At 40.4% G+C, this 26,289-nt stretch overlaps 2 protein-coding genes across 11 annotated transcripts in view; both read left to right on the top strand.

Annotated features, from left to right (window-relative positions):
- The window catches only part of FGD5 (FYVE, RhoGEF and PH domain containing 5), a 151,898-nt gene extending 149,501 nt beyond the window's left edge, over window positions 1-2,397 (top strand). For all 5 annotated transcript variants that reach the window (XM_054033581.1, XM_054033584.1, XM_054033583.1 and 2 more), the window contains exon 21: window positions 158-2,397. In XM_054033581.1, coding sequence (XP_053889556.1) covers window positions 158-276 — 119 coding nt within the window. In that variant the 3' untranslated portion in view covers window positions 277-2,397. The remainder of the gene's footprint in view (window positions 1-157) is intronic.
- Window positions 2,398-18,500: 16,103 nt separating this feature from the next.
- NR2C2 (nuclear receptor subfamily 2 group C member 2) overlaps window positions 18,501-26,289 on the top strand; it is a 63,241-nt gene continuing 55,452 nt past the window's right edge. For 3 of the 6 annotated variants that reach the window (XM_054033591.1, XM_054033586.1, XM_054033592.1), the window contains exons 1-2: window positions 18,502-18,905; window positions 25,455-25,538. In XM_054033591.1, coding sequence (XP_053889566.1) covers window positions 25,479-25,538 — 60 coding nt within the window. In that variant the 5' untranslated portion in view covers window positions 18,502-18,905; window positions 25,455-25,478. Of the gene's footprint in view, window positions 18,906-24,225; window positions 24,312-25,454; window positions 25,539-26,289 lie in introns of those variants that run through there. The other 3 variants (XM_054033593.1, XM_054033587.1, XM_054033588.1) reach the window with 3 other exon arrangements.

Here is a 26,289-nt window from a genome sequence, read left to right as displayed (position 1 = left end):
CTGGCTCTCGGGACCCTGTTCTAATCACCAATCTAAATTTCCTCTTTAGACAGAGCTATTATATGCAATACAGTCTTTTCTGAGCCCTCTGTTTTAATATATGCATTGACTTGATCCACTAAATAAAATCTGGTTCCTCTATTTTTTTCTTTTTCAGGTGGATTGAAGCCATGGAAGAAGCAACCATATTATAGCAGTAATCAATCAAGAGGACTTGGAATAAACTCTCAGATTTCTCTACATTCCCATCAGCCCGTTTCTGTTTCAAGAAGCTGAGTAGTGTATTTCAAACCACCTGGCTATACACACTGGATATGAACTGTTTCCAGATTGCTATCTTTCTTTTGCTTCCTTCATTTTAAATCCACATTTTTTTGCAAGTTGAAAACTTTAAAATAGAGAATATTCATGGTCCTCTTTATGTCTGTGCGAGTTCAACCTGTGCTATAACTCATTCCCATAATCCCACAGTAAGTTAAGTTTTAACATCAAGACAAGAAAGATACAAATTATTTCTGAACTCACATGGAAGTACTGGCTAACAGTAAGTAACAGGCTCAGTTTTACTTACCCTAGAGAACTATCAACTTTCATTTTGTTGGTTTTGGTGTCTACCATGAAATAAGAAATAATGCAGTAAACCACAGATTCTCATTTAAAGCACTTTATTGTTTTATTGTATTACAGCTTCATTTTTTTCAATGTTTCCAAGGAATTTTGTGGACTGATTTACCACCAGTCCATTAACAAGTGCCAGCATGAAGTCGTGCACTGCATACAATAAATTGCTTCCACAGACAATGAACAAATACATGTAATGCACTATGTATGGTCTGCCAGTACTCCAATGGCTAGGATCCAGGGTGATTACTTGCCAATTTATAATTTTACATAAATCACTGTATAATTTATTTAATAAGTTTCATTTCTTACCACTACAGTACTTTAAAATGCACTACGGTAGCTCTCCAAACCCACATGCTGAATACCGTTTTCCCCTGTAGATTGTATCTGACTGAAATCCAAAGGATATTTTAATTTATTGTAAGCCTTAAGACAGTTTTCATTTGACACCGGTCGACTTAGTGTTAGATTATTTAAATATCTGATAGAATCTTTTTATTTTAAAAAGCCATGTTGTTACTGCTTTGATGACATCTGATAAAGGTCATCAAAAATTTAATTCCTGTTACCAGCATATAGTAATAGATATGCTGGCTGGCTGAAAAACACTTGTCCGAACATGGTCTGTCCAAGTGCTTTGGAATTCCTGTGGCTAAATGCTGCTGTGCAGATCCCCAGGTGCTGTACATCAGCACAGCTCCACTGAAGTCAATGGACCTATGCTGATTTACACCAGCTGAGGATGTAGCCCTATAGGTTGAGTTTTGTTTGGGGTTTTTTTTTATATAAAGAGAAAAAAGCAATGTTATAAATATTGTAATAAAATGATTTAATGTCATACACTTCTCCTAATACTAGACTGAGGAATAGACTGGCAGTTATGTGAAAGTAGATCTTTGTATAGAATACAGCAGTCAAAGATTTACTTACATTAAAATAAGTTTTCAGGGGGAAATGTTTTTTTATTACTAGCATTTTTAATATTTTTCTTCTGTAATTTGCATCAAAACCTGAATTTCTGGTTCAAATGGTGACTGGTTAGAATTGTCCATATTTTTTAAACGTTTACAAAATGTATTCAGGTGAAATTAAGTAGTCAGTTCTGTTCAACCTTTGGAAAAATAATTACAAGTTTAAAAAAAATCAAATATGGACCTAATCGAACAGTGAAATGCAGTTGTGTAGTTTTGTTGATACATCTCAGTCTGATACTCTGTTGCATAAAGCACAGTCATATGCAAAGAGGAATTAATTATAAAAAGAATAAAGCTTTTGTATTATCTTAAAAGTGGGTAAACTCCAATGTTAACTCTGTACATTTTGTGTTACAACTATGGCCTTGCTTCCATTAGACTGTAAATGTTCTCTTTTGTTTTTTCATTTTTTTCCCTTTAAAAATCATTTGTTGGATTTGCACTGACAAAAACAAAGAATGTTAAATACAAAGTATAACAGATTTAAATCACTAACCAAGGTTTCAAACAAAAAAACTGTGCTACAAATAACAGTATTATGAACATTTAGGTGCTGACATTTAGGCCCAGATCCTCAAAAGGTATTTAGGCACCTAACTCTCCCACTGAAATCAATGGGAATTAGGCCCCTAACTACCTTAAACGATCTGGATCTTGGTGACTTGTATGAAGTTTTCAGTAACTGACAGGAAATGAATACATGAAAATATTTTGTTGTAAAAAATAAATACAGTGCTATTAAACTTCTTGTTTTAAGTAATGTGGAAAAATTAAAAAGCAACATATAATTCCACTTTCACTGGTTTTTCCTTTACATTTTTATTAATTAGTACATTACTATTTTCTTCCTATTTCCACGTTAGCATTTCATACACTCCTGTGGTATTAACTAGCACTTACTTGAACCCAGTTCTCCCATGTCCTACTCCTAACTAACATCCTAACTATTGGACCCATCCTTCATTCTCTCCTTTTCAAAATTTGTGGTATTGGAGATTCCCATTTTTAGAATTTTGAAAAGGAGAGAATGAAGGATGGGTCCAATAGTTAGGATGTTAGTGGACATGGGAGAACTGGGTTCAAGTCCCTGCTTTGCCACAGACTTCTTATGTGACCTCGGGCAAGTCACATTAGCCTCTGACTACATTTTCCATCTGTAAAATGAGGATTACAGCACTTCCCTACTTCACAGGTAGGGCGCTACCAAATCCATGGCTGTGACAAACACGTCCTGGACCGCGAAATCAAATCTCCCTCATGAAATCTAGCTATTGTAGGGAAGTAGGAGAGGCAGGGTTTGGAGTGTCCCAGCCAGGGGCTCCTACCACGCACTGGGCTCTAATTACTAGTCCTAGTGGGTCTGGGAAGGGATGAGACTTCTTTCCCTGCACAGCCACTCGGGGGGGGGGGGGGGGGGGATCAGACCCACCTCTGGGTACCTTCCCTGGCTGCAGGAAGCTCCATGGCTGCTGCCTTCAAAGCCCAGCTCTGAAAGCAGGGCAGAAGTGAGGGTGGCAATCCCACGACCCTCCTACAATGGCCTTTTGGGTTGGGACCCCCACAGTTACAACACTGTGAAATTTCAGATGTAAACATCTGAAACTGACTATTTTTAAAATCCCATTATCATGAAATTGAGCAAAATGGACCATGAATTTGATAGGACCTTACTCATAGGGGTGTTGTGAGGATAAACACATTAAAGATTGTGAAGTGTTCTCATACTATCATAAGAGGGAGCCTATAAGTACCTATGATAGCATCCGAAGAAGTGGGCTGTAGTCCACGAAAGTTTATGCTCTAATAAATTTGTTAGTCTCTAAGGTGCCACGAGTACTCCTGTTGTTCTTTTTATGATAGGATAGCTCAGCTCCAGGACAGTAGTGCTGCTGGGGAACTGGGAAAAGAGAGGCTACCAAGAGAACCTAGTTTTTCAAAAATGATAATGATTTTGGGTGCCTGATGGAGACACCTTAATAGGTCCTACTTTTCAAAAGGCAGGTGGCTCCACACTTTCTAAAAGTAATCATCTTCAGAGCAGAGTGTTATTTCTAAGGTAGCCTGCATTCAGTGGAGTCAGACCGGCTGCAAATTGTAAAGTTATCAGGGAATACATCCATCAGTTTTAAAGCATTTTACTACTACTGACAAAATTATATGCATAGACAGAGTCATCAGAAGGCATATAGTATTTGTTTCTCTGATATGAGATCTTTCCTTTCCTGTAGATTACATAGTAAATTGCTCTTAAAATCTTATTTCATGAATGCTAAGTGATTTGGCTCAAACTCTGCACCTCAAACCTGGGTAATCCCTTCATTAGGAAGGGAAGAAATGGAATGGAAATATTCATCTTTGTGTTCCTTTGCCCAACACAAACGTAACAGAAGTGACAGTTCAGCCTACCAAGGATGGAGCATGGCCACATATTCACATGCCTACGTTGGAATATAATGCTTGAATAAGGGCAATGGGAAAACAAAACAAAAAGAAAGCAACAGCTCAAGTCTTAAAATCTGGGGCTTTTATACATTTTTGACAGCTAACTTCAAAGCAGTTTCAGAAAGAAACCAGCACCCACCTTCAAGTCCATTTCAAAATCATTCAATCTACAAGGCTGAATTTTTGCTCACAGAGCCAGATCCCTGAATGATGCTGTGAAGGCACTTCCTTTAAAACTCCCAATGTCACCTGCATTCCAAAAAGATGTGGTTGTAGCAAACTGAGACAATGTAGCACCAGTGTTAGGGTGGAGAGGGGTACATCAAGTCTGAAATTGGTAGGAGAGGCCTTCAAGTAGAAAGAGATCTTGACATAATGCTATAACCACGTTTCAGTCTATATTTCACAGAACTCTGTTCCCTCTAGAGAACCACCTCCCACCAGCACTTTGGGCATGGATGTAAAAGACCGTTTTAGTACAGAGACAAAAAGGAAGGGGAAGATTTCATTCAATTTCAGTCCAACTCTTTATCCTACTGAACCAAGTCAAACACACACTTATACAGCAGGCAGAAACTACCTTAATTTGAGTTAAACCAGTAATCCAGACTGGGATTAGTGTTGGTAACTCCTTTTTACAAAAGATGCATCATCTCAGAACAGAGACATTTAAAAACTTGGTTTGGCCTCTGCTGCCTCTATGCCCCTCTAAATTGCATACATCTCAGTTATGTCCCTCCTGATTTCCTTGTGGATAATAACTGTCTCCACTTTGTTAAAATCTCTATCACCATTTATTCTCTTTTGTACCTTTTCAAATGTTGCTATTATAGTTCTTGTAATAAGGCACCCAAAACTGTGCCCAATACATCAGACACTTTGTCAGTGGCATAGTGATCTGATGTTATTCTAGTGATTTAGTCCAATGTTCTGTTTGCTATGTTAACTGCTGAAAGACATTTTAACGGTTATAACAACCAGTCTTTTTACCTACATCTTGCAGTATATGCTCATTTCAAACATTTTTTTAAGTCCTCTTCACAGTTTTTTCCATGCCAAATTATATAAGCCACTTGGGCGTCTAGCTCGGCACTTTTTCTTGTTGCTTTGGAGCCATTCTCCTTCCTCTTGGCACACTAACACTGTTGATATGTAAATATCTACACCTTCTCACAAATCCCTTACCACTCCCCAGGACTCATGCTCTGCCATATATATTAACCTTGGGCCAGATTCTGATAGCATTGCTTAAGGTGAACAGTACTACTCCACAAGCAGTCCCATTTACATCTCTATTTAAAAAGAGCCCAAATAAAGAACAAATTACAGAGCCACATGAATTGTATCACAGGAATACCACTAGTGTAACTGATTAAGAACAAAATGGCCTTTGTGGACTGCTCCAGGCATCAGTGCAGCCCTGGGACAAATTACAACAGCTTCAGAGGCTGTTTAACTTATGGCAGACTCCCCACAGCTTTGCAGTCCAATCACCGATATGCTTGATCTCGTTCTGGCTTGCCTCTACGATGGGATGTATGGGATGGGGTACAGTAGAGCCATGTACACTAAACATATGCTGCTCCTGCCCCAGGGATCCCCCTAGGGGCCACTACAGCCCCCACACCCAATTGGGGCAGCATATAAAGAGCTAGAATCTTGTCGGGTGAATTTCAGTGCTCGTGCAAATGAAATGTCAGACCACAGGGGGTTAAATCTGCCAGTGCAACTCGAGGTGTGTATCTGCAGCACCAAGTTATTAGAATAACAGTCCTCTTTTTAGCCCACTTCTAAACTGCATGTGGAATAGGGAGGGTAAAGAATGAGGTAATGTGAACAAATGTCATCTGGACTTTATACTGAGACTATTAAAATCTTCTTTCACTTGTGACTACCTTGATAGAACCAAGGCTCTGGACTCAGCCCAGGATCTAAAGCCAGTAGATCCTGAACTTCCAAACTCTTATGTATGTAACTATATTCACATATAAAAATCATGGAACTACTCACATGAGTGAAGCTATTCTCATGTGTAAGTGCTGCAAGATCAAACCCTTAATCTCAGCAACCTCTAGGAAACTACTGGGAATTTTTAAAAATACATATGAAACTGCAGGATGGGGTTCGTTTGGTGTGGCTGGGTGCTGGAGAGGGGGAGTAAGGGATTCTGTAATATTTGAGTTTATTTTAGTACAGCAGGCAAGTGTGTGTTGGGTGTGATGTTTGGAAGAATAATTTTATTGCAGACATCAAGCTTCTTTTCGCCATGCATGCAGTTTACCTGAACAGATTTTATGAGCTGCACCTCCTTCCTAAACAGTAACTGTCCGACAAGGTGTCTATTAATTCTCTGCTGTAACCCTTATGAAATCTGTATCTTGCACTGAAAAACTAAGCCAGTGTTAGTACTACCCCTTTATGAAGCTGATAAAATATTCCATATTATGTTAGGCATCACAATTCTCACCAATTAGTAAGACTTTTCAGTAGACCATAATTAGAAGGGGTGTAAGAGTGTATATGGCATATAGCCTATATTAGCATAAAGGATCATAAGAAAGCAAGAGATTAGAACTATACACAGAATGGTTCCTAAACCACTGGTGAAGAGGATACAATAAGCCCCATTGATTGGGCATCATGTGAACTTTCTATGTACTATAACGAAGTCACAGTAGAGCTGGTCAGAACTTTTTTTTAACAAAAGCCTATTTTGATGAAAAAGATGTTTTCTCAAAGCCAAAACATTTCATGGAGACAGTTTTTGACTAAGTTTTCAAGGAGGTTTCTTAGGTCCAGGATGATGCTAGAGAGACCTGAATTTAAACCACCACCATCACAACCACCACCACCAAAAAAACCCAACCCTGACTTCTGACACAATTCTGTTTCATAAAAACATTTAAGAAGTTTTGTTTCCATCCCACTGTAGAATGAAAACAAGTTTCAAGGCCTTAAAAGCTGTCACGAAAAGGAAGTGTTGTTTTCCAACCAGCTCTATTTCTAATATCACCACTTAACTATGTGTTTTGCAAATGAGACTTTTAAAATCAGAGTTTGTAGCTCTGTTCACGTGTTGGTAAGTGAGTGTTGGAGCCATGCTCGGTGACAAAGATTTCTTTAGGACCTTTATTCATGGGATACATTTGTCCAGAGTTTTCCTTTCACCTTTATGTCCTTTTCTCCCTCTTGTTAACATGGACAGACCACAAAAATGAGAATCAATTTTAAAAGGATTTGTATGGACAGCTTAAATAAACTGATAGCCTTTTATTTACCAGTTGAAAAGGGGCCAGATCAATCAGAAAATGCACTATTGTTGTAGTCAAGTTGCTAGCAGACAGTGCCCTCATCATGAAAGAGCCACAGGAACTGGAAATAATTTGAACCCACACTGACACTCCCAACAGAATAAAAGTACTGCATCGTCTCAAATGAGTTTGTCATACTGAGAGGTCATCTATGCAGGTGAGTGGTGGGGCACACTGAATAGACAGTGATTAAAAAGTTGCACTGCTGGTGCTTTTGATTTACCATTTCTGTAGACAAAGGAATTTAGTTTCTAGGGATGACAATAGATCATTAACAAGCACTAAACGTATTACAAAAAAATCTTTTACAATACAAGAAATTACAACAAAAGGGAACAATTATTTCCACACTATTGCTTGTGGTATTTCACTTCAAAATGCAGCTCACTGCAACCTACTGACAAAGAGCAAAGATTTGTTTGGAAAACAGATCTTATTTCTTAGAAATAAGAACCTCACTCCCATGGCTAGCAAAGAAGATAGTAACAAGATCTACTGCCTCATCCAAAGCCTACTGAAGCCACTGGAAAGACTCTTCAGGTAGGTCTACAATGGAATTAAAAAAAACAAACAAAAAAAAAACCTGCATAGCATGACCGTGGCTTGCCCGGGTCAGCTAACTCAGGCTCACAGAGCTAAAAATTGCTGTGTAGACATTTGGTCTGCTTTTCTTCTTAAAATAGAGTGATAAAGATCCAGAAATTATGGGACTGAGACAGGAATTGCTGGGTGAAATTCTATCATCTGTTTTATGCAGGAAGGCAGACTAGATCAGGGGTTCTCAAACTGGGGGTCAGGACCCCTCAGGGGGTCGTGAGGTTATTACATGGAGGGGTCTCAAGCTGTCAGCCTCCACCCCAAACCTCACTTTGCCTCCAGCAATTATAATGATGTTAAATATACAAAAAAAGTGTTTAATTTATAAGGGGGGGGTGATCACACTAAGAGGCTTGCTATGTGAAAGGGGTCATCAGTACAAAAGTTTGAGAACCAGTGGACTAGATGATTACAAAGGTGGCTTCTGTCCTTAATTTATAAATCTAGAAACCCCTTGTACTGTTTTGTTTATTTATTTTTTTTATAGTGCCCACAAGTATAGTGGATGCATCACAGAAGATATACACAGACATGGTCTCTCCCCCAGAGGATCTATAATCTAAATACGAGATGTGACACAATGCAATGACGACGGAAGGGATAGAATGAGGGGGAAAAGGCATATAACAATAGTCCCACAGACTTTATTTTTGCATATGCACACCTTGATAGTTCTTCAAAGTTTAGATGTATGCTGTGACAAAGTTCCTCCTCTACTTTGGTGGGTCCTGCGCTTATTGGCGGATTTGCTCGCTTCACAGATTCACCCTGTGGGTCAGGAAACAGTCCAGAGACCTTCCCCTCTGGTAGAAGCTATAGTCCAGGTCAATTCCTCCTGTGTTTGATCAGGAGTTGGGAGGTATGGGGGGAACCCGGGTCCGCCCTCTACTCCGGGTTCCAGCCCAGGGCCCTGTGGACTGCAGCTGTTTAGAGTGCCTCCTGGTACAGTTGCACGACAGCTACAACTCCCTGGGCTACTTCCCCATGGCCTCCTCCCAACACCTTCTTTGTCCTCACCACCGGACCTTCCTCCTGATGTTGGATAACGCTTGTACTTCTCAGTTCTCCAGCAGTACGCCTACTCACTCTCAGCTTCTTGCACACCTCTTGCTCTCAGTTCCTCACACACACTTCCTCTCCTCTGGCTCCCCCTGGCTTGACTGGAGTGAGCCCTTTTATAGCATCAAAGGGGCCTTAATTAGAGTCAGGTGCTTAACTGCCTCACCTGACTCTTAGGTTAATTGGAGTCAGGTGGTCTATTAGCCTGGAGCAGCCCCTGCTCTGGTCACTCAGGGAACGGAAAACTACTTATCCAGGGGCCAGTATATTTCCCTTCTACTACTCTGCTGTTCCCAACTGGTCTGGGTCTATCACAATACATACAGAGATATGTAAAGATTAACCAAAATAGCATTATTGGCTCACTTCTTGCGTTTCTGATGACCTGCTGTTCCACACTGAGAACTGCCCCTTTAGCAGTATGAATTGAACACACCTAGGTATATCACAGCATGTCAATCGCTCACATACTTTTTACTGTCAAAAACATTGTGATCACAGATCTACAGAAGATACACTCAGAGAAACTACAATCTTCTTCTCCTAGTAAACAAAGTTTGTTTTAAGGTGCTAGCAGACAATCAAGATCATAAATTAATTTGACCAAGTTGTCCCAGCAACTAAAATACAAATTAACTAGAGCAATCCATGCAAATTATAGATAATCTTAAAAAAAAAAAAAAAAAAAAAAAAAAAAAAAAAACCACAAGAATATCTTTTTTCAAGTCTACTCAAATAGTATTATTGGTGTAATGAAGAAATCATTACTGAATAATTAGGATATTGGTATAGAAACTAAAATTATACAATATTCCTGTATACATACACACACACAAATAGAAAATGATTGCCTTTCATGAATCTATGCAAACTGAGAATGCTAGAGAGTTCAATAAGAACATAAGCATTCCCCAATCATTTGCAGTATGTCAAGACAGGCTGATGCATTCAGTTTTTACCGTCCCCATGAAATTTGTGAGCTCGATGTGCAGGGTGAAAAGTTTCCATTTAACACTAATACAAACACTTCAAGGAAAATTCCAGCACTGCATTTAAACACTCTTCTACACTGAGCATATCTACAACGGGTAAGACAGATCTCGTTTTGGATCTGTTATCACAGCAACAGGTGAAATATAGACTATAGATGGAACTGGCAGCAATGTCTATAGAAAGGGTTGACTAACACTTTTTATTATAACAGCCTGTTTTCAGTTACTTAGAGCTTTGCCCAGCTTAAACCATTTAGGCTGAAATTTTCCATACTGAACATCTGCCTCATTCTAAAAAACGTTTTTGTTTTTTGTATTTTAGAAAGTTTCATGAAAAATTGTTGAGCCCGTTCTGAGAAAGAGGCTAAGGAAAACTCTTATTTTGCCATGTTAAATAATCATTACAACCACTTACCTGAGGGGACATTTTGGTATCAGGTATGAGAAATGAAAGGAAGGAGACTTTTCTCTGTGTGCTCAATGTTCCGCCTGCAGGTGCCAAGGCAGTATGGTGGAAAAGAAAGCATCCGAACTCAAATGAAGAATGGTAAACACCATGGGCAGACAGTAGGGACAAGCTAAAGGGCGTGTAGGCTGGAAGAATGAGACAAATAGAGGGGAAAACAAGGAAGAAGGGGAAACAGGGACAAAAGGGCCTATAGCCACTAGAGTACATTCCCCTCCAGGCTTCAAACAGAATCCAGGATTGTTAAGTCACAAAATTCCTCTGCTTTAAACAAACATCTTTGAAACCCACTATCAAAAAGTATGTGCCATCCACCTCTAACGGCTTGCCCACATAAAAGATAATAGCCTACCCCCACCATCATCAGTTACTCTGTTATTTCAATTGGTAGAAGTCTGTGCTGTGGCATTAAAGGTTCCACATTTGCTGGTGACGCATACAGAGATTTATATGGTTCCACATAATAGAATTAATTTTTGTTTATCTTGTTTTTTCAAAAAGTAACATTAAAAAGACTACGGTAAAAGAATGTTATGGCTGCACAGTCAGGCACTCAGAAGTCAGGAACCACCCATGTCTAAGATTTTCAAAGGGGTTTGAACCTCCATTCAAAAATTTTTATGGGTCCACAAATGACAAAAAGGTTGAAAAATCACTGAATTAGCACAATATATCCTGTGCACTGAATGAGGAAAAGGTCCTGTGGAAGAAACATGGAACAAAAGCCAATCAGTAATACATATGCACAAGGGGACCAAATTAAGTTTTCAGTGCTGTATATCCCTGACTCCTGTGACAACTACTGTTGTGTAGTCAACATACCAATTGGCCATTTTGAATTTTACAAAGAACTCCAAAAAACTTCCTACAAATATTGTTGACACACTAAGTGGTATGGCTAGTTTCAAAGCATTGAATGATATCTGCAATAAACTATTACATCACAAGTAACCAATTTTGGCTAAAAGTTGTTCCTTGTCATTGACTAACAGCCTGGAGATAATAATGGCTGTCACTTTACTTTTTACTTGAGATGTTATTGCAGCAGTACAGCAGAAGTAAGAAGAAACAATAGGCAATAATGGAACACTATCAATGAGATTTATAAAATATAAAACTTAGTACTGCATAGCACATTTGGCAGAAAGTCAGCATGTTCAGAGGACAGAGATAATACAGATACTGCAGCGGTATGAGTGTCTATTTGATTAATCTTTCCTAATTACTGACAAATTCTGCAGGGATTTTTCATTAAACAATCTCTAGCTGTAAGCATTCTATTGTATGATATACCTATGATGTACCCTAAAGTAACTGAATTGTCAGACCATCTTTCTTCAACCACTAGGTCTTTAGAACTAGCTCAGCTCCTGGTATTATCACATTTCAATTACCTTTTTATTTTTAAAAATAATATATGGCAACACAATTGTCTCAAGTAGCAAAAAGACAATGGAACTACTCTATAAAATTTTTAATATCCCACTGTGTCCAACAGAGACAAAACTCTGCTTATGTGAAATGTGCAATTCTACAGAAATAATAGGATATCTCCATTAATTATTATTATTTATCTCCTAGAACTGGAAGGGATGTTGAAAGGTCATTGAGTCCAGCCCCCTGCCTTCACTAACAGGACCAAGTACTGATTTTGCCCCAGATCCCTAAGTGGCCCCCTCAAGGATTGAACTCACAACCCTGGGTTTAGCAGGCCAATACTCAAACCACTGATGTATCTCCAATTTCACAAGTTCTATTTGTTCAAGAGATTTAGCTCCATTCTGACAGATATTGTATTGTAACCACTGCTAGAATATTTTGTGCAAGACAACATTAAATAGTTCCTATTCAGTTTTCTTTCAACTGACTGCCCAGAACATATTCTTTATTAGAACGTCTTCAGACTTGTTTAGTATGGCATATAATTTTCCACAATAAGTTTATTACATATTCATTTCCAGTACCAGTCTCATAATATTTATCTGATAAACAGAAATGGTTTAAAGATGTGTTTTGGTCTTCTGTGCCCTCAAGCAATATTAGTAGTTCATTCAATCATTTACAAAACTCAAAGCTACATGAGAATTTGCTTCAACACATTAGCCCAAGTTCAATATCCTGCCTCTGATAATTGCCCTGACCTGCGGATTTAATATTAAATAAAAAAATTAATGAAATGCATGTAAACTCAATTGTACAATGGAGTAAGATGACCTTATGGCCACTGTATTAGTTTAAATGCTGTAACATGAGATTTGATTAAACCTTTTCCTACCAAATACAATTATTAATTTACTTACTACAGGTCATAAAAATATTCAACTTTTAGAAAAACATCTGCACTGTTTAAATATATGACCTCTGTTACCACAAGTGCACCTCTTAAACAGGCAGTGCACTCAACCACATCTGCAGGGGGAACCAACCTACTATCAGTGGTGTGCAGATGCTCTATGGCAGTGGTTTTCAACCAGGGGTATGTGTACCCCTGGGGGTACACAGAGGTCTAGGAAGTACATCGACTCATCTAGATATTTGCGTAGTTTTACAACAGGCTACATAAAAAGAACTATCAAAGTCAGTACAAAATAAGATTTCATGCAGACGACGATTGTTTATACTGCTCTATATACTACTATACGCTGAAATGGAAGTACAATGTTTATATTCCAATTGATTTATTTTATAATTATAAGGTAAAAATGAAAAAGTAAGCAATTTTTCAGTAATCATGTGCTGAGATACTTTAAAAACTACTTGCTTAGAAAAATCAGACAAAAATACAGAAGTGAGGTGAAACTTGGGGGTACGTAAGACAAAAATCAAACTCCTGAAAGGGATACAGTAGTCTGGAAAGGTTGAGGGCCCCTACAGTATAGTCACTACACTGTGTGCATCATCCCTACCTAGCCCATAGTGATGTGACCCATTCAGGGCCGTAGTGGGGTAAGTTTTCTATACTGATACAACCATTAATTTAGCTGAGTGACACCCTGTTCTCATATTACGAAAGTGGGTGTTTTGTTTTTGTTTTGTTTTTTTAACGTGAACAAAAAGTTTCCATAATCCTTTTAAGTATCCTTACTGTACACTATTTAGCAAAGCCTCTCCAACTGATTAATATGAATTAGCAAGATTCTATTGTTTCTTTTCATGTGATACTGACATTACCAAAGAATATTCTTATACCTTAGTTACCAATTTTTAAATTTTTTTTTTTTTTTTGAAGAGCAACAGAATTGTTTGTTTCTTGTAAAGACTGAGGAGACAACAACATTTGCTTAATATGTTGATTTTACAAATTTGTAAATAAAAAAGGAATGTCCCACTGTGACACATATCCCTTACTTATTACTTATGAGTTTATTAAGACTTTCACACACCTTAGAAGTTATTTAAGAAAGAATACAATGGTGGATAAAATTTTCAATACAGTAAATATCATGAGATGGCGGGTGTTTATAGCCCTGCTCGTGGACAAGAAAAAAAAAAAGTCTAATAGCACAATATAACGTCTGCTAAACTGATCAGATGCCCAACCGGTTAATAATTCAACAACAGAATATTAGAAATCCCATCCAACATTGATCTCCAATTTAATTGGTGGAACAAATAACATTTTTGTTAAATGCTTTGAAAAAAAGTAATCTTTGCAGCAAAAACTCTATCAATACAATCTATAATTTATAGTTTGTAATTTTCATCACCTTGGAAACTGCCTCCAATTGAATAAAAGTCCTTACTTAGTTGAATGACAAATACTGGAATGAAACTTAACATCAAAGACAAAACAATTTAACTCACTTTCACTTAAAGACAAAATGATTTGAGTCTTATTTTTCCTTCTTCTGTTGTTAGATAACAATAGCTAATAAAAGGGTAGCCGATCATTTGAATTTGCCATGGTTTAATTACATGAAAAACAACAAGGTGTGTGTGGGTTTTAAGATACACTCAGAGTAAAGGCTACCCATTATACCGTCCATTGACTTAAGCGAGTTTTCCCCCAAGTGAAAACTACAGTTATGAGTCTGAGGTGCACGCCTTTGGTGCACTGTTAAGCATAAAAGAACAGGCAGAAGGCTTAAAGGCAGTCAAACAAGAAACTTGTGGTTTTGATATGTATGTTCTAGGGAGGCAATCTTCCTAACTACAAGGCCAAGGTGCTGACAATATAGTAAAGCAGAACACTATTATTATTTCTATATTACTGTAGACCCCAGGACTTCTAGTCATAGAACAGGACTCCCTTGTGCTAGGCAGTGCAAAAACAGGAACGGGTGGGGGGGGGGGGGGTGGGAAGAGAAGGGGGTAGGAGGGAGAAAGACAGCCTCTGCACCAATTTAAGTATAAGCCAAGAGATAACATATTGATATATACAGACCAAGGGGGAAGTAACAAGGAAACAATGAGACAGTAGTAGACAGCAACACAGTACAATACAGTAAAAGAAATCAACTTGAGCTAAATCGATAAGACACTCAGACCAAAATAAGAGTGTCCAACACAGGGGTTGCACCAATTTAACTTAATCAGTTTCTAAGCCAATGTATTAAAAATGTGTGTAATTCTCTCATGTGACAGGCCTTTAATAAAGCTTTTCCATCATAACTAAAATACTTCATACAATGAAAAAACCCTCTCCCCTCATTAAACCCTCTCCACCCGCAAAAAAGAGAGACAACCCAACTTGAAGCAGTTACAAAACACTTATAAAAATGCATTAAATAAATACACGTTGACTAGTTTTTGAAGACTTTACTTTTATGTGTGTATTCAGACTAGGTCTATACACAAGATGCCTTTCTGCTATGACATCCAAGATTTGGAAAAGGGAGGAAAGAACTGGGTGAATAGAAATAGAGTAAACTGTTAATCCAGGAGTCTTACCTAGACACATGGTTCTAATGTGCTTTGAGGAGGTTTTGGAAGAAATTGATAAACTAAACAGTAATAAGTCACCAGGACCAGATGGTATTCACCCAAGAATTCTAAAGGAACTCAAATGTGAAATTGCAGGACTATTAACGGTCATCAGTAACCTATCATTTAAAATCAGCTTCTGTACCAAATGACTGGTACATAGCTAATATGATGCCAATTTTTAAAAAAGTCTCCAGAAGAGACCCCGGCAATTACAGGCCAGTAAACCTGACTTCAGTACCGGGCAAACTGGTTGAAACTATAGTAAAGAACAAAATTGTCAGACACATAGATTAACACAATTTGTTGGGGAAGAGTCAACATGGTTTTTGTAAAGGGGAATCATGCCTCAGCAATCTACTAGAATTCTTTGAGGGGGTCAACAAGCATGTGGACAAAGGGGATCCAGTGGATATAGTGTACTTAGATTTTTAGAAAGCCTTTGACAAGGTCCCTCACCAAAGGCTTTTATGGAAAGTAAGCGGTCATGGGATAAGAGGGAAGGTCCTCTCATGGATTGGTACCTGGTTAAAAGATAGGAAACAAAGGGTAGGAATAAATGGTCAGAATGGAGAGAAGTAAATAGTGGTGTCCCCCAGGGGTCTGTACTGGGACCAGTCCTGTGCAACATATTCATAAATGATCTGGAAAAAGGGGTAAACAGTGAGGTGGCAAAATTTGCAGATGATACAAAACTACTCAAGATACTTAAGTCCCAGGCAGACTGCGAAGAGCTACAAAAGGATCTCTCAAAACTGGGTGACTGGGCAACAAAATGGCAGATGAAATTCAATGCTGATAAATGCAAAGTAATGCACATTGGAAAACATAATCCCAAGTATACATATAAAATGATGGGGTCTAAATTAGCTGTTACCACTCAAGAAAGATCTTGGAGTGATTGTGGATAGTTCTCTGAAAACATCCACTCAATGTGCAGAGGCAATCAAAAAAGTGACCAGAATTTTGGGAATCGTTAAAAAAGGGATAGATAAGAAGAGAGCAAATATACTGCCTCTATATAAATCAATGGTACACCCACGTCTTAAATACTGCGTGCAGATGCGGTCGCCCCATCTCAAAAAAGGCATATTGGACTTGAAAAAGGTTCAGAAAAGGGAAACAAAAATGATTTGGGTCATGGAACAGCTGCCATACGAGGAGAAATTAACAAGACTGGGACTTTTCAGCTTAGAAAAGACACGACTAAGGGGGAATATGATAGAGGTTTATAAAGTAAATGAAGTGTTATTTACTCCTCATAACACAAGAACTAGGGGCCTCAAATGAAATTAATAGGCAGCAAGTTTAAAACAAACAAAATAAAGTATTTCTTCACACAATGCACAGTCAACCTGTGGAACTCCTTGCCAGAAGATGTTGTGAAGACCAAGACTATAACAGGGTTCAAAAAAGAAATAGATAAATTCATGGATAGGTCCATCAATGACTATTAGCCAGGATGGCAGGGATGGCGTCCCTAGCCTCTGTTTGCCAGAAGCTGGGAATGGGCGACAGGGGGATAGATCACTTGAGGATTACCTGTTCTGTTCATTCCCTCTGGAGCACCTGGCATTGGCCACTTTCAGAAGACAGGATACTGGGCTAGATGGACCTTTGGTCTGACCCAGTACGGCCATTCTTATGCTAATCAAGAATATTAGCCTCTCTTCATTAAAGTAAAAAACTACATGTGCCTTGTCTCCACTAGGATTTTAAAGAGATATCTCACTGTAAAATACACCTTTTTCAGCTGTGAAGACATAGCCTTTAAAGGTTTCATGAGCAAACTCTATGCTGAGTAAAAGCACAGGGCATCTCCCTCTTCAACTGTTTTCACTAGTAAAAAAAAAAAAGTGTATTTTCCAAAATAGATCTCTCTTTGTAAAAGGCACACCTTTTGACTGGTGAAGACACAGCATGGGGGTATGTCTACAGTTAACTCATACTCATTTAGACATATGCTAACTAGTTAATGTTGCCAGCAGGAGTACCAATAGCAGTGAAGCCATGACAGCACAGGCTTCAGTGCAGGCTAGCTGTTTCAGTAACTAGTACCAAGCATCCCTAGTAGGCTTACACTGTCTGCACTGAAGACTGTGCTGCTGCAGCTTCAGTGCTATTGGTATGCCTGTTAGGACTGGTCTACACATAAAACGCTGCTGTGCTTCAGTGAAGACACTACCTACATACCCTGTTTCCCCGAAAATAAGACAGTGTCTTATATTAATTTTTGCTCCCAAAGATGCGCTAGGTCTTATTTTCAGGGGATGTCTTATTTTTCAGAAATGAAAAATGCCTTATTATCGGTGGATGCCTTATTATCGGGGAGGTCTTATTATCGGGGAGATGCCTTATATTACAACGAGAGGCAAAACTGTAAGTAGGCCTTATTTTCGGAGGATGTCTTATTTTCGGGGAAACAGGGTAGACAGGAGGGGTTCTCCCGTTGGCATAGGTAAGTCACCTCCCCCCAGAGACAGTAGCTAGGTTGATGGAAGAATCTTCCCATCGATCTAGCGCTGTCTACACTGGCGGTTAGCTCAGTTTAACTGTCACTCACAGGTGTGGATTTTTCATACTCCTTACTGACAGTTATACGAACCTAATTTCCTAGTGTAGACCAGGCCCCTAAAGGTATCTTGAGTACGCCTACTCATGCCGCAGTCACACCTCTGATTGCTATGTAGGAAAGCTTTGGGACACATCCACACTTGCCTTTACAAACACACTGCCTGTTAACTTAAGGTGGGCTATCAGTTATCTCGAAGTAGAAGAGTACACACAAACCTTATGGGTCAGGAGGTAAACCATGACTGCCCACCAGTCTGGGAATAAAGGGTTTCTCCTCACAGCAAGGTGATACGGGTTGGGGAAGGGTGATCTTCACGCCTAGGACGTGTCCTCAGATGCTCTCCCTGCCACAACAGTAACTGGGGGAATGAATGCATCTGCCCACCCCACAACCAAACAACGAATGGGGGGGGGGGGGGGGGAAGACACAGCTTTCCACAGTGTGAGCCACCGCTCCAGCAGCACGTGTGCGGTGGAAGCACCGCATACCATACACTCCTTGCCGCTCCCTCCCCGTCTCCAGCAAGGCCGGGGAGAGGCGGTAGAAGGGGGGCGGGAAAGCGCCTATTCTGCCCCCGGGGCCGGCTGGAACGTTGGTGTCTGAGCGTTCCACCCAGGCGCTCAGGTAGCCCCTCCCCGCCGCTGCCGTCCCCCGGCCCCGCCCCGCGAGGAGGCTGGAGGAGGGGGCTGTGGCCGGCGTGGGGCTGGGAAGAGGAAGCGGGGAAACGCTCCCAGGCGGCAGCAGCGGCGGGCGGGGTCACGAACTCTGACCTTTCACAGGGGCACGACACAAAACCAAAACAAACCCCCCCGCTAACAAATACTACTAACCCGAGGCCCCCCCTCCCCTCCGCCCTCTCGGGCCCGTCGCCCAGCACCGCTGCCTAACAGGCCCGGTTGGACCCGGGTCACCGCCGGGCCACGTTTGGCGCCAAAGCCTGAGGTAAATTGTTTTTTCTAAATCAAAATACCCCGCGGCGCCTGCTCTTAACGGGGCCCGGCCAGGCCGCCCCTGGGGAAAGGAGCACGCTCGCTTGAAGCGGCTGGGGCCCGGCTTCGCGGACACCCTGGTTCGGATTCCGGGTGTCGGTGGTAGCCGAGAGCCGGCCGTGCCTAGGTCTGGGTGGGCTCACGGGTGGCTCCCTGAAAGGGTCTCTGGGAGCCGCTGGGCCGATCGAGGCGGAGTCCGCTCCGGAGCCGCTCAGCGGAGTCGGGCCCGCCTAGGTTCCGAGCCGGGCTGGCGTTCGGGCGAGCGACTTGCTGTCCGGGCGGGCTGGGTGGCTGCGGGAGAAGGGGTCCGGCCACGCTGTGGAGAAACCCCGGCCACACACAGGGAAGATGGAGTCTGAGCGGGCGGAGGCGGCGGCTTGAACCCGACCCTTTTACCTTTGCCACCGGGAGGGCGGAGGGGAGGGGGCGGTGGGTACTTTGCATACGGGGCCGGGACCGCCGCCATCTTACCGGCCGCTCCCCCACAGCCGTGGCCGGGCCCTTCAAAGCTCGACAGAGCACATACCGGAGGGGTGGGGGGGTCTAATGGCGGCGGCGCTGCCTGGGACTTGGCCGTCAGCCAGCACCGCCATCTTGTGTTTTTCCGCGTCCCTCGAGTGTTTTTCCTCGTAGGCGGGAGGCGGGCCAAGTGGTTTAATTGGCACACCCGTGAGCCAATCCGCTGTTTGGGGCTGGGCAGTTTTACCTTTAAAATGAGCCGATTGGTGGGGACAGGAGGCGGGAAAAGGAGGCGTGGTTTCCGCGCGCATAGGGCGAAGACGCGCTCCGGACGGCAAAAGTGAGGGGGCGTGGGAAGGGCTGGGAGCGCGGCGCCAGCATTGGCCTATGGGGCGCACGAGTGTAGCGACCAACGGGAAGAGAGCTGCGGTCTGGTCCTACCTTAGTAATATGCCCCTTCCCTGGGTCCTGCACTGCCAGTTATTTCCTTCCTGCCCCAAGTAGTGAAGTAGCGGGCTCCTGGAGTACTATGCATCCGAAGAAGTGGGCTGTAGTCCACGAAAGCTTATGCTCTAATAAATTTGTTAGTCTCTAAGGTGCCACAAGTACTCCTGTTCTTCTTTTTGCGGATACAGACTAACACGGCTGTTACTCTGAAAGTTCCACTACAGACCTTCAGCCTCGACTCCCCAGTCTAACTGAGGAGATCCGTGATGGTCTGTCCTCCTGGATAGTTTGTGACCTGAGCATCAGGTTTGAAGCACTCAGATTTCTTGGGACCTACAAGTTCAGATGCCAGCACTGTTGGACTATGTGTCCTCCCTCCCTGAAATCACACAGCTTCACTTCCACCCAGTGGAATAAATGGAGTATTTCACCTCAGCGCTTGTAGTTTGAGTTTGTGCCTGCTTTCGTCTGAGACTAAAGATTTGTTGTATTTTTGGTAAAACAAACTTTACACTAGGCTCTTGGCCAGCCCTATGTCCTTTGCTGCGTAATGAGGTGGCTCTTCTTCCACCTCTGTTGAGGCTGCATTAGAGAGATGTACTTACGTATTTTGCAAAGCAGTTGACTATGAAGATAGAAGGGGTAGGGCATGAGCTCCTATTTATTCAATATACACACTTCTTGATGACTTGTTTTATTTAGCTATTAGAATTTTTATAAAATACAAAAAGCACCAGGAAACTCTACTATATGATTAAAAAAACTAATGGGGGGGGGGTGAGAAAGAGATCGCATCCCATGAAACACAAGCCCAGAGGGCCTTGAAGAATTTGTTGCGGAATAGTGTATCTATTTTGCTGAATAGGGTATCTGGTATTCAAGGTCTTCTTTGTTACAAAACTAAAAAAATGTGGTGAGCACATATTAATGTCTGTTCCTGCTGAGCTAAAGATGTTAAATGTCCTGGTGGAAATGGTTTGTAAACTTATACGTAAAAATTGAACAGCCTGGAAAAAAAATGGAGAACTAGAAGACAATTCTCAGAAATACAAATACTGTGTGGTTTTAACAGAAAACCTGTCTTATTTTTGGCTTTGTTTTGTATTATGTCAAATATTCTGTCATATTAACATATGCAAAATCATTATTTGCATGTGCAACTTACTACATTATGATTCTTATTTTCTAAAACTAATGTATTTTGACATTTATGTCTTTCAACAATGACATTTATTAATTTGGTAGCATTTACTCCATAAGGATTTTTTTCTTTGTGTTGCATAAATGCATTTTTCTGATAGAGTTTTGATACAGGTGGTCACATTTTTGGTGTCAATGTGCAAATTATTTTAAATATGACTAACTGGTTCCCAGTAAAATAATATAGCACAATGTAGGGAGATGAGAAATTATTATCCTTATTTAGCAAGTGCTGCGGATACAGTTCTCCAAGTATATTATGGAAATTTTAGTGCATGGTAGTAGAATCCACATGACAATTTAGGGCATGGCAGGTTAATGCACTGTAGATTTACACCTGTGCTTGCCATGCAAAGTCTTCGTGTAGACGGGTCCTAAGTGTGGGTTCCAGAATTGGACGTAATGATGTTAAATAATAATAATTGGGCTGGCTGGGGAATCAGAGGGAACCCCAAGGTTGGGGTCTAAGCTCCCTACCCTCCAGAAGGACCTGACTAAGGGGTCCTGTTTATGCCTACAAGCTCTGGTTTGGACTGTGTTCCCGTCGTCTAATAAACCTTCTGTTCTACTGCCTGGCTGAGAGTCATGGTGAATCGCAGGAAGCTGAGGGTGCAGGGCCTTGTCTCCCCCAAACTCTGTGACACCCTCTATTCCAGGGGTTGGCAAACTTTGGCTCCTGACCCATTAGGGTAAGACTCTAACAGACCTGGACGTTTTGTTTACCTGGAGTGTTCACAGGCACGGAGCCCCTCAGCTCCCAGTGGCCGCAGTTTGCTGTTACCAGCCAATGGGAGCTGTGGGAAGTGGTGCGCCTGCAGCTCCCATTGGCTGTGAACGGTGAACCGCAGCCACAGTGAGCTGAGCGGCTCGATGCCTGCAGACGCTCCAGGTAAACAAAACGACAATGTATTAGATATTCAATGATTCCATAGAGTTTAAAATAATCAAATTTTGGTGTAGCCCCATTTATAAGCCGACCCCCCCTCTTTGATGTGTCACTTTTTTACCAAAAATATTGGCTTATGAATGAGTAAATACGGTAATAATAAATAGATTTTTGTTCTACAAATAAAAGCACACAACTCATATTTTAATATCAGTAGTCTTACCTTTCTAATGCAATGGATGTGCCCTCTCTCCCCTGCCTTGGCAGCCTCCGAGCTGGGGCTGGGAAGGAGGGGGGTCTCTCCCTGTCTCCCCCACCTCAGCAGTCCTCAAGCTGGGACTGGGAAGGCCGGTGGGGGTCTCTCCCCCACCACAGCAGCCACAGAGCTGAGGCTGGGAAGGAAAGCTGTCTCTCCACAGCAGCCGCAGCCCTGGAGCTGGGAAAAGTCACCACTTTCTCTGGCCTCCGCAGCCCTGCACATCCCAAATTCCCCCACCCCCTCTTCTCACCCCACTTCCCCCTCCCACCTACACCCTATTCCCCCCAAGGCCACCACCTCACCTTACATGTGTGTCTTCTCCAGGGTACAGGCACCTAATTTGTGGAGCCATGCCTGCATACACCTTAGAGGGAACTATCTGCCGACCACCTGAATGGAGCTCGCGGACCACTGGTGGTCCATGGACCACAGTTTGAGAACCTCTGGGATAGATAATAAGATAGAAAATATCTTTATTATATGCCATTATATAAATCCACAGTACAACCATATCTTAAATACTGCATGCAGTTCCGGTCACCCCCCTCTCAAAAAAAGTATGTTAAAATTGAAAAGAGTACAGAGAAGGGCAACAAAAATGATTACGGAGTATGGAACAGCTTCCGTATGAGGAGAGATTAAACAGACTGGGACTGTTCAGCTTAGAAAAGAGATGACTAAAGCAGGATATAATAGAGGTCTATTAAATCACAAATAGTGTGGAGAATGTGAGTTAGGAATAAGTGAATTCTTATTTTTTTTTTTTTTTTTTTTTTTTTTGAGATGGGATGACCAGAACTGCGTGCAGTATTCATGGTATGGGTGTACCATGGATTTATATAGTGGCATTATAATATTTATTGTACAGTAAATAGCATAGCGGGGCCCAACCTGGCTTAGGCTTTTTTGCACTACTGCAATATAAATATTAAATAATAATATACAACACAGTGGGAGTGAATTCAAAAATCCACAGTAACCGGAGAAGGTGGATCCCAAATCCTAAAATGTAAAGAGTTAATTCTTGATGAGCAGGTCTTCAGCTGTGCAGTTTCATTTACTGCTTAACAGGAGATGCACAGATAAAGCTCTGAACACTGAAATGACTGTACTCCTACAAATCACTGGTAAAGAGGAGGAGACCATTTAAAGATGGCCCCTTTGAAGTCAGTGGCAAAGCTCCCATAGATTTTAATAAGTCCATGATTCCATTTGGAATGTGTTTGAAAAGGACAAACTTTAGTCAGCTGTTTCAGCTAACCATTGATAGACACTGCTCACCAGTGTTTAACAATAGCTAGCCAAAATGGTGCTCAACATAATTTGTTCTTTTCTAAGCTTACTGCTGCACAATATCAGCTGCTACTGTTGCAAACAACTGTAATCTATTTCATAGTATCAGCAGGTCCCAATGCCCTCATGCAATCAAATTTTCCTTTGGCTACTAGACTTTTGCATATACTGTAAATACAATATTAAAACAACCAGTTATAATTTGGTATGTTTAAGAGGTCTGTTTCTCTTTTCATCAGGAAGTTATTTAAATCCCTGCCCCAATCCCGTGCCATCTATTTACATCATAATATTGTATGCTTATCATATTAGCAAGCTCCACTGGTATATAATTCAGCATTTTATTTAACAACCTAAATCATCATAATGGTACAATAAAATGATGCAACAACAATTTATAATTCATAATGTAAATACTGACATGCAGTTACAGTATGTTCTAGTGGTATTTTCTGTTGGGATAATAATTGATTTGTCACCACTTTTCCACATAGAGTCTGGCATCTAGTTTGAGGAATTAAACTGATATAATAACCAGAAAGAGTCCACTGAAATTAAGGTCATGACTTTCTCTAAAAATGACTTAAGATGAAAAATCAGAAATGTTTATTTTCATATTCCTAGCTTCCATGCTCTACCAGGGATTTTTACTATTCCTAGTCAATTTCATGCTTGACTAAGGTGTGCAGTGATTGTCTCTGAAGACATCATACAAAATATTACTGGAAAACTGGAACATTTTTCTTCCTCCTTAAATATCCATTTGCCATTCCTCCAATTTCTTCAAAATCGATGTGCAAAACTTAAAGCTCAAGGTGAATATTTTGACCTTTTGAATGTTTATTTAGGTTAGGGTTTGCAACTATTTTAGTAACAAATTAGAGCTAAAAATGATTACAGGCAAGTAGAGAGTCTGTCTAATATGGCTATTGCAAGAAAGAGAGGCGTTGATTATCTTAGCATTATCAAGCACAACGTTTTGTCAGAACATTGGCCAATGGCCATCATTGGCTTTCGCTGGTACTTAACTTTCTAGGGATGATCATGCAAAGTTTTTAATATAATCATTTTTAAATAGATTGTTTCAGCTGTTACATTTTCAGAGAGGGCACAAAAGACTTCTTAATTTAAAATAGGAATGGAGAAACCAAACCATATTAAGGACCATAGTTTTAAATTTTTCTGGACATGCTTGTCTTCTGGTCATTAATCCCCTTCTTTTTGTTTTACATCTTGTTTTTCTTTGTGAGTTTGTCAGAGAATTAACTTGCAGTTACATTCACCAGTCATAGGAAGTAACCCCTTTACAGAGTTTCCTTCTCACAGTTATAATGGTATCATAGTATCATTGTAAAATATAACATAGAAGTTAAAGATTGAAAAGATACATTAGATATTCTAGGCCATTTCCCTGCCAATGCAGGATTGTGACAAAAACACAGGTGATAATGGTAGTCTGGCAAAGAGTTCAATAAGAATTTGCTCAAATACCTTCCTCTGGTAGCCACATCCTTGCCCAGCACAGCAAGACATAGAAGCTTTTCATTTAAGTGTATTTTTTCCTCACCTCACAAACTAGGAATTAATTAAAGCTTTTTTAAGAACTGTGAATTCCACAAATTGGACCAATAGTTGAAGTTCAAATTTGCCCGATCTCATTTTCAAAATAGAGATCTCTTAATGGTCAGTTTTTAAATGGTGAAGTACACATATTTTGTGGATTAATATTACAAGGTAAAATTATATTTTTTGCTTATAATTTTAGAAGAGCTGTGTCTTGAAAACAGTATTCCCATCTTTGCAGTGAATATGTGCACTGCTTTCTTATTTGTCAGATGTATTTGGCAGTGGTGTAAATTCAAATAAAGCTGCACCACAGATTTAATTTTAATTAATAACAGTGACAAAAAGTCTAATTTTCTTTGCCTGATGGAAGTTGCTGGCATCTTTCCAAACAGGTTCTCTAATGATCTTGCTTCACCATGGCAACCAATATGGAGGTGCTGGCTCAGCAGATAGTGGAGACACAGCAGGTGGCTGAGGTGAGTGGCAGATGATACTACAGTAGCTGGCACACTTGATTTTGAAAGGAAAAATATATCAGTGTTTTCCGTTGTTTACAACTGATCAGAAATGAAGCAGAAGGTAATTATAGAACAGTAATTATTTTACATGAGAACATGTAAGAAATGTAGCCAATATTTGTTTCAGTCACGTTACTTCATTCTAGTGGATTCCATATTAGATGTGTAAAACAAGAAATTCACCTGTGACCTACATGGAAATTTGGTTCTTTTGCCTATTTTATAATTCTCATAACTGGAAATAAAAGATATGAGAAAACCAATGTGTTAGAGTGACATAGTTTAACAAATAAGGATTTCTACTCTTTAGTTGATATGCCATTTAAATCTTGAACCATGTTTCAAGTACCACCTGTACTACATAGTGAATACGGTGAACATGCAGTAGTGAGAATCTTGTGAATCATAGTTTGGATTTTTGTCCCAAGTATACATGTATAAAAGCACAAAAACAGTTTTAAGGTAACATTAAATTAACGGCCTTACTTACGTTCACCCTAACTTGGACAGTTGAAGGCTAAAATGTCTAAATCAGCTTCTCAGCACTGAAAATGCACTTTATTATGGAAACAGAAGATAACCTACATATTTCTTTAGTTTGCTAATTTTAATCAGATCCTTAACTGTATAGGGTTTGTGGGTTTTTTGCTTGGCTTAATATTCTTGAGAGTTACCACAGCCTATCATATAATTACATAATTAAGGAATT

Source organism: Malaclemys terrapin, chromosome 7 (assembly GCF_027887155.1).
Source record: "Malaclemys terrapin pileata isolate rMalTer1 chromosome 7, rMalTer1.hap1, whole genome shotgun sequence".
In the NCBI taxonomy this organism is placed as follows: Eukaryota; Metazoa; Chordata; order Testudines; family Emydidae; genus Malaclemys; species Malaclemys terrapin.
Note: the sequence above shows the minus strand (reverse complement) of the source record. Positions and strands in the feature narration are given on the sequence as shown.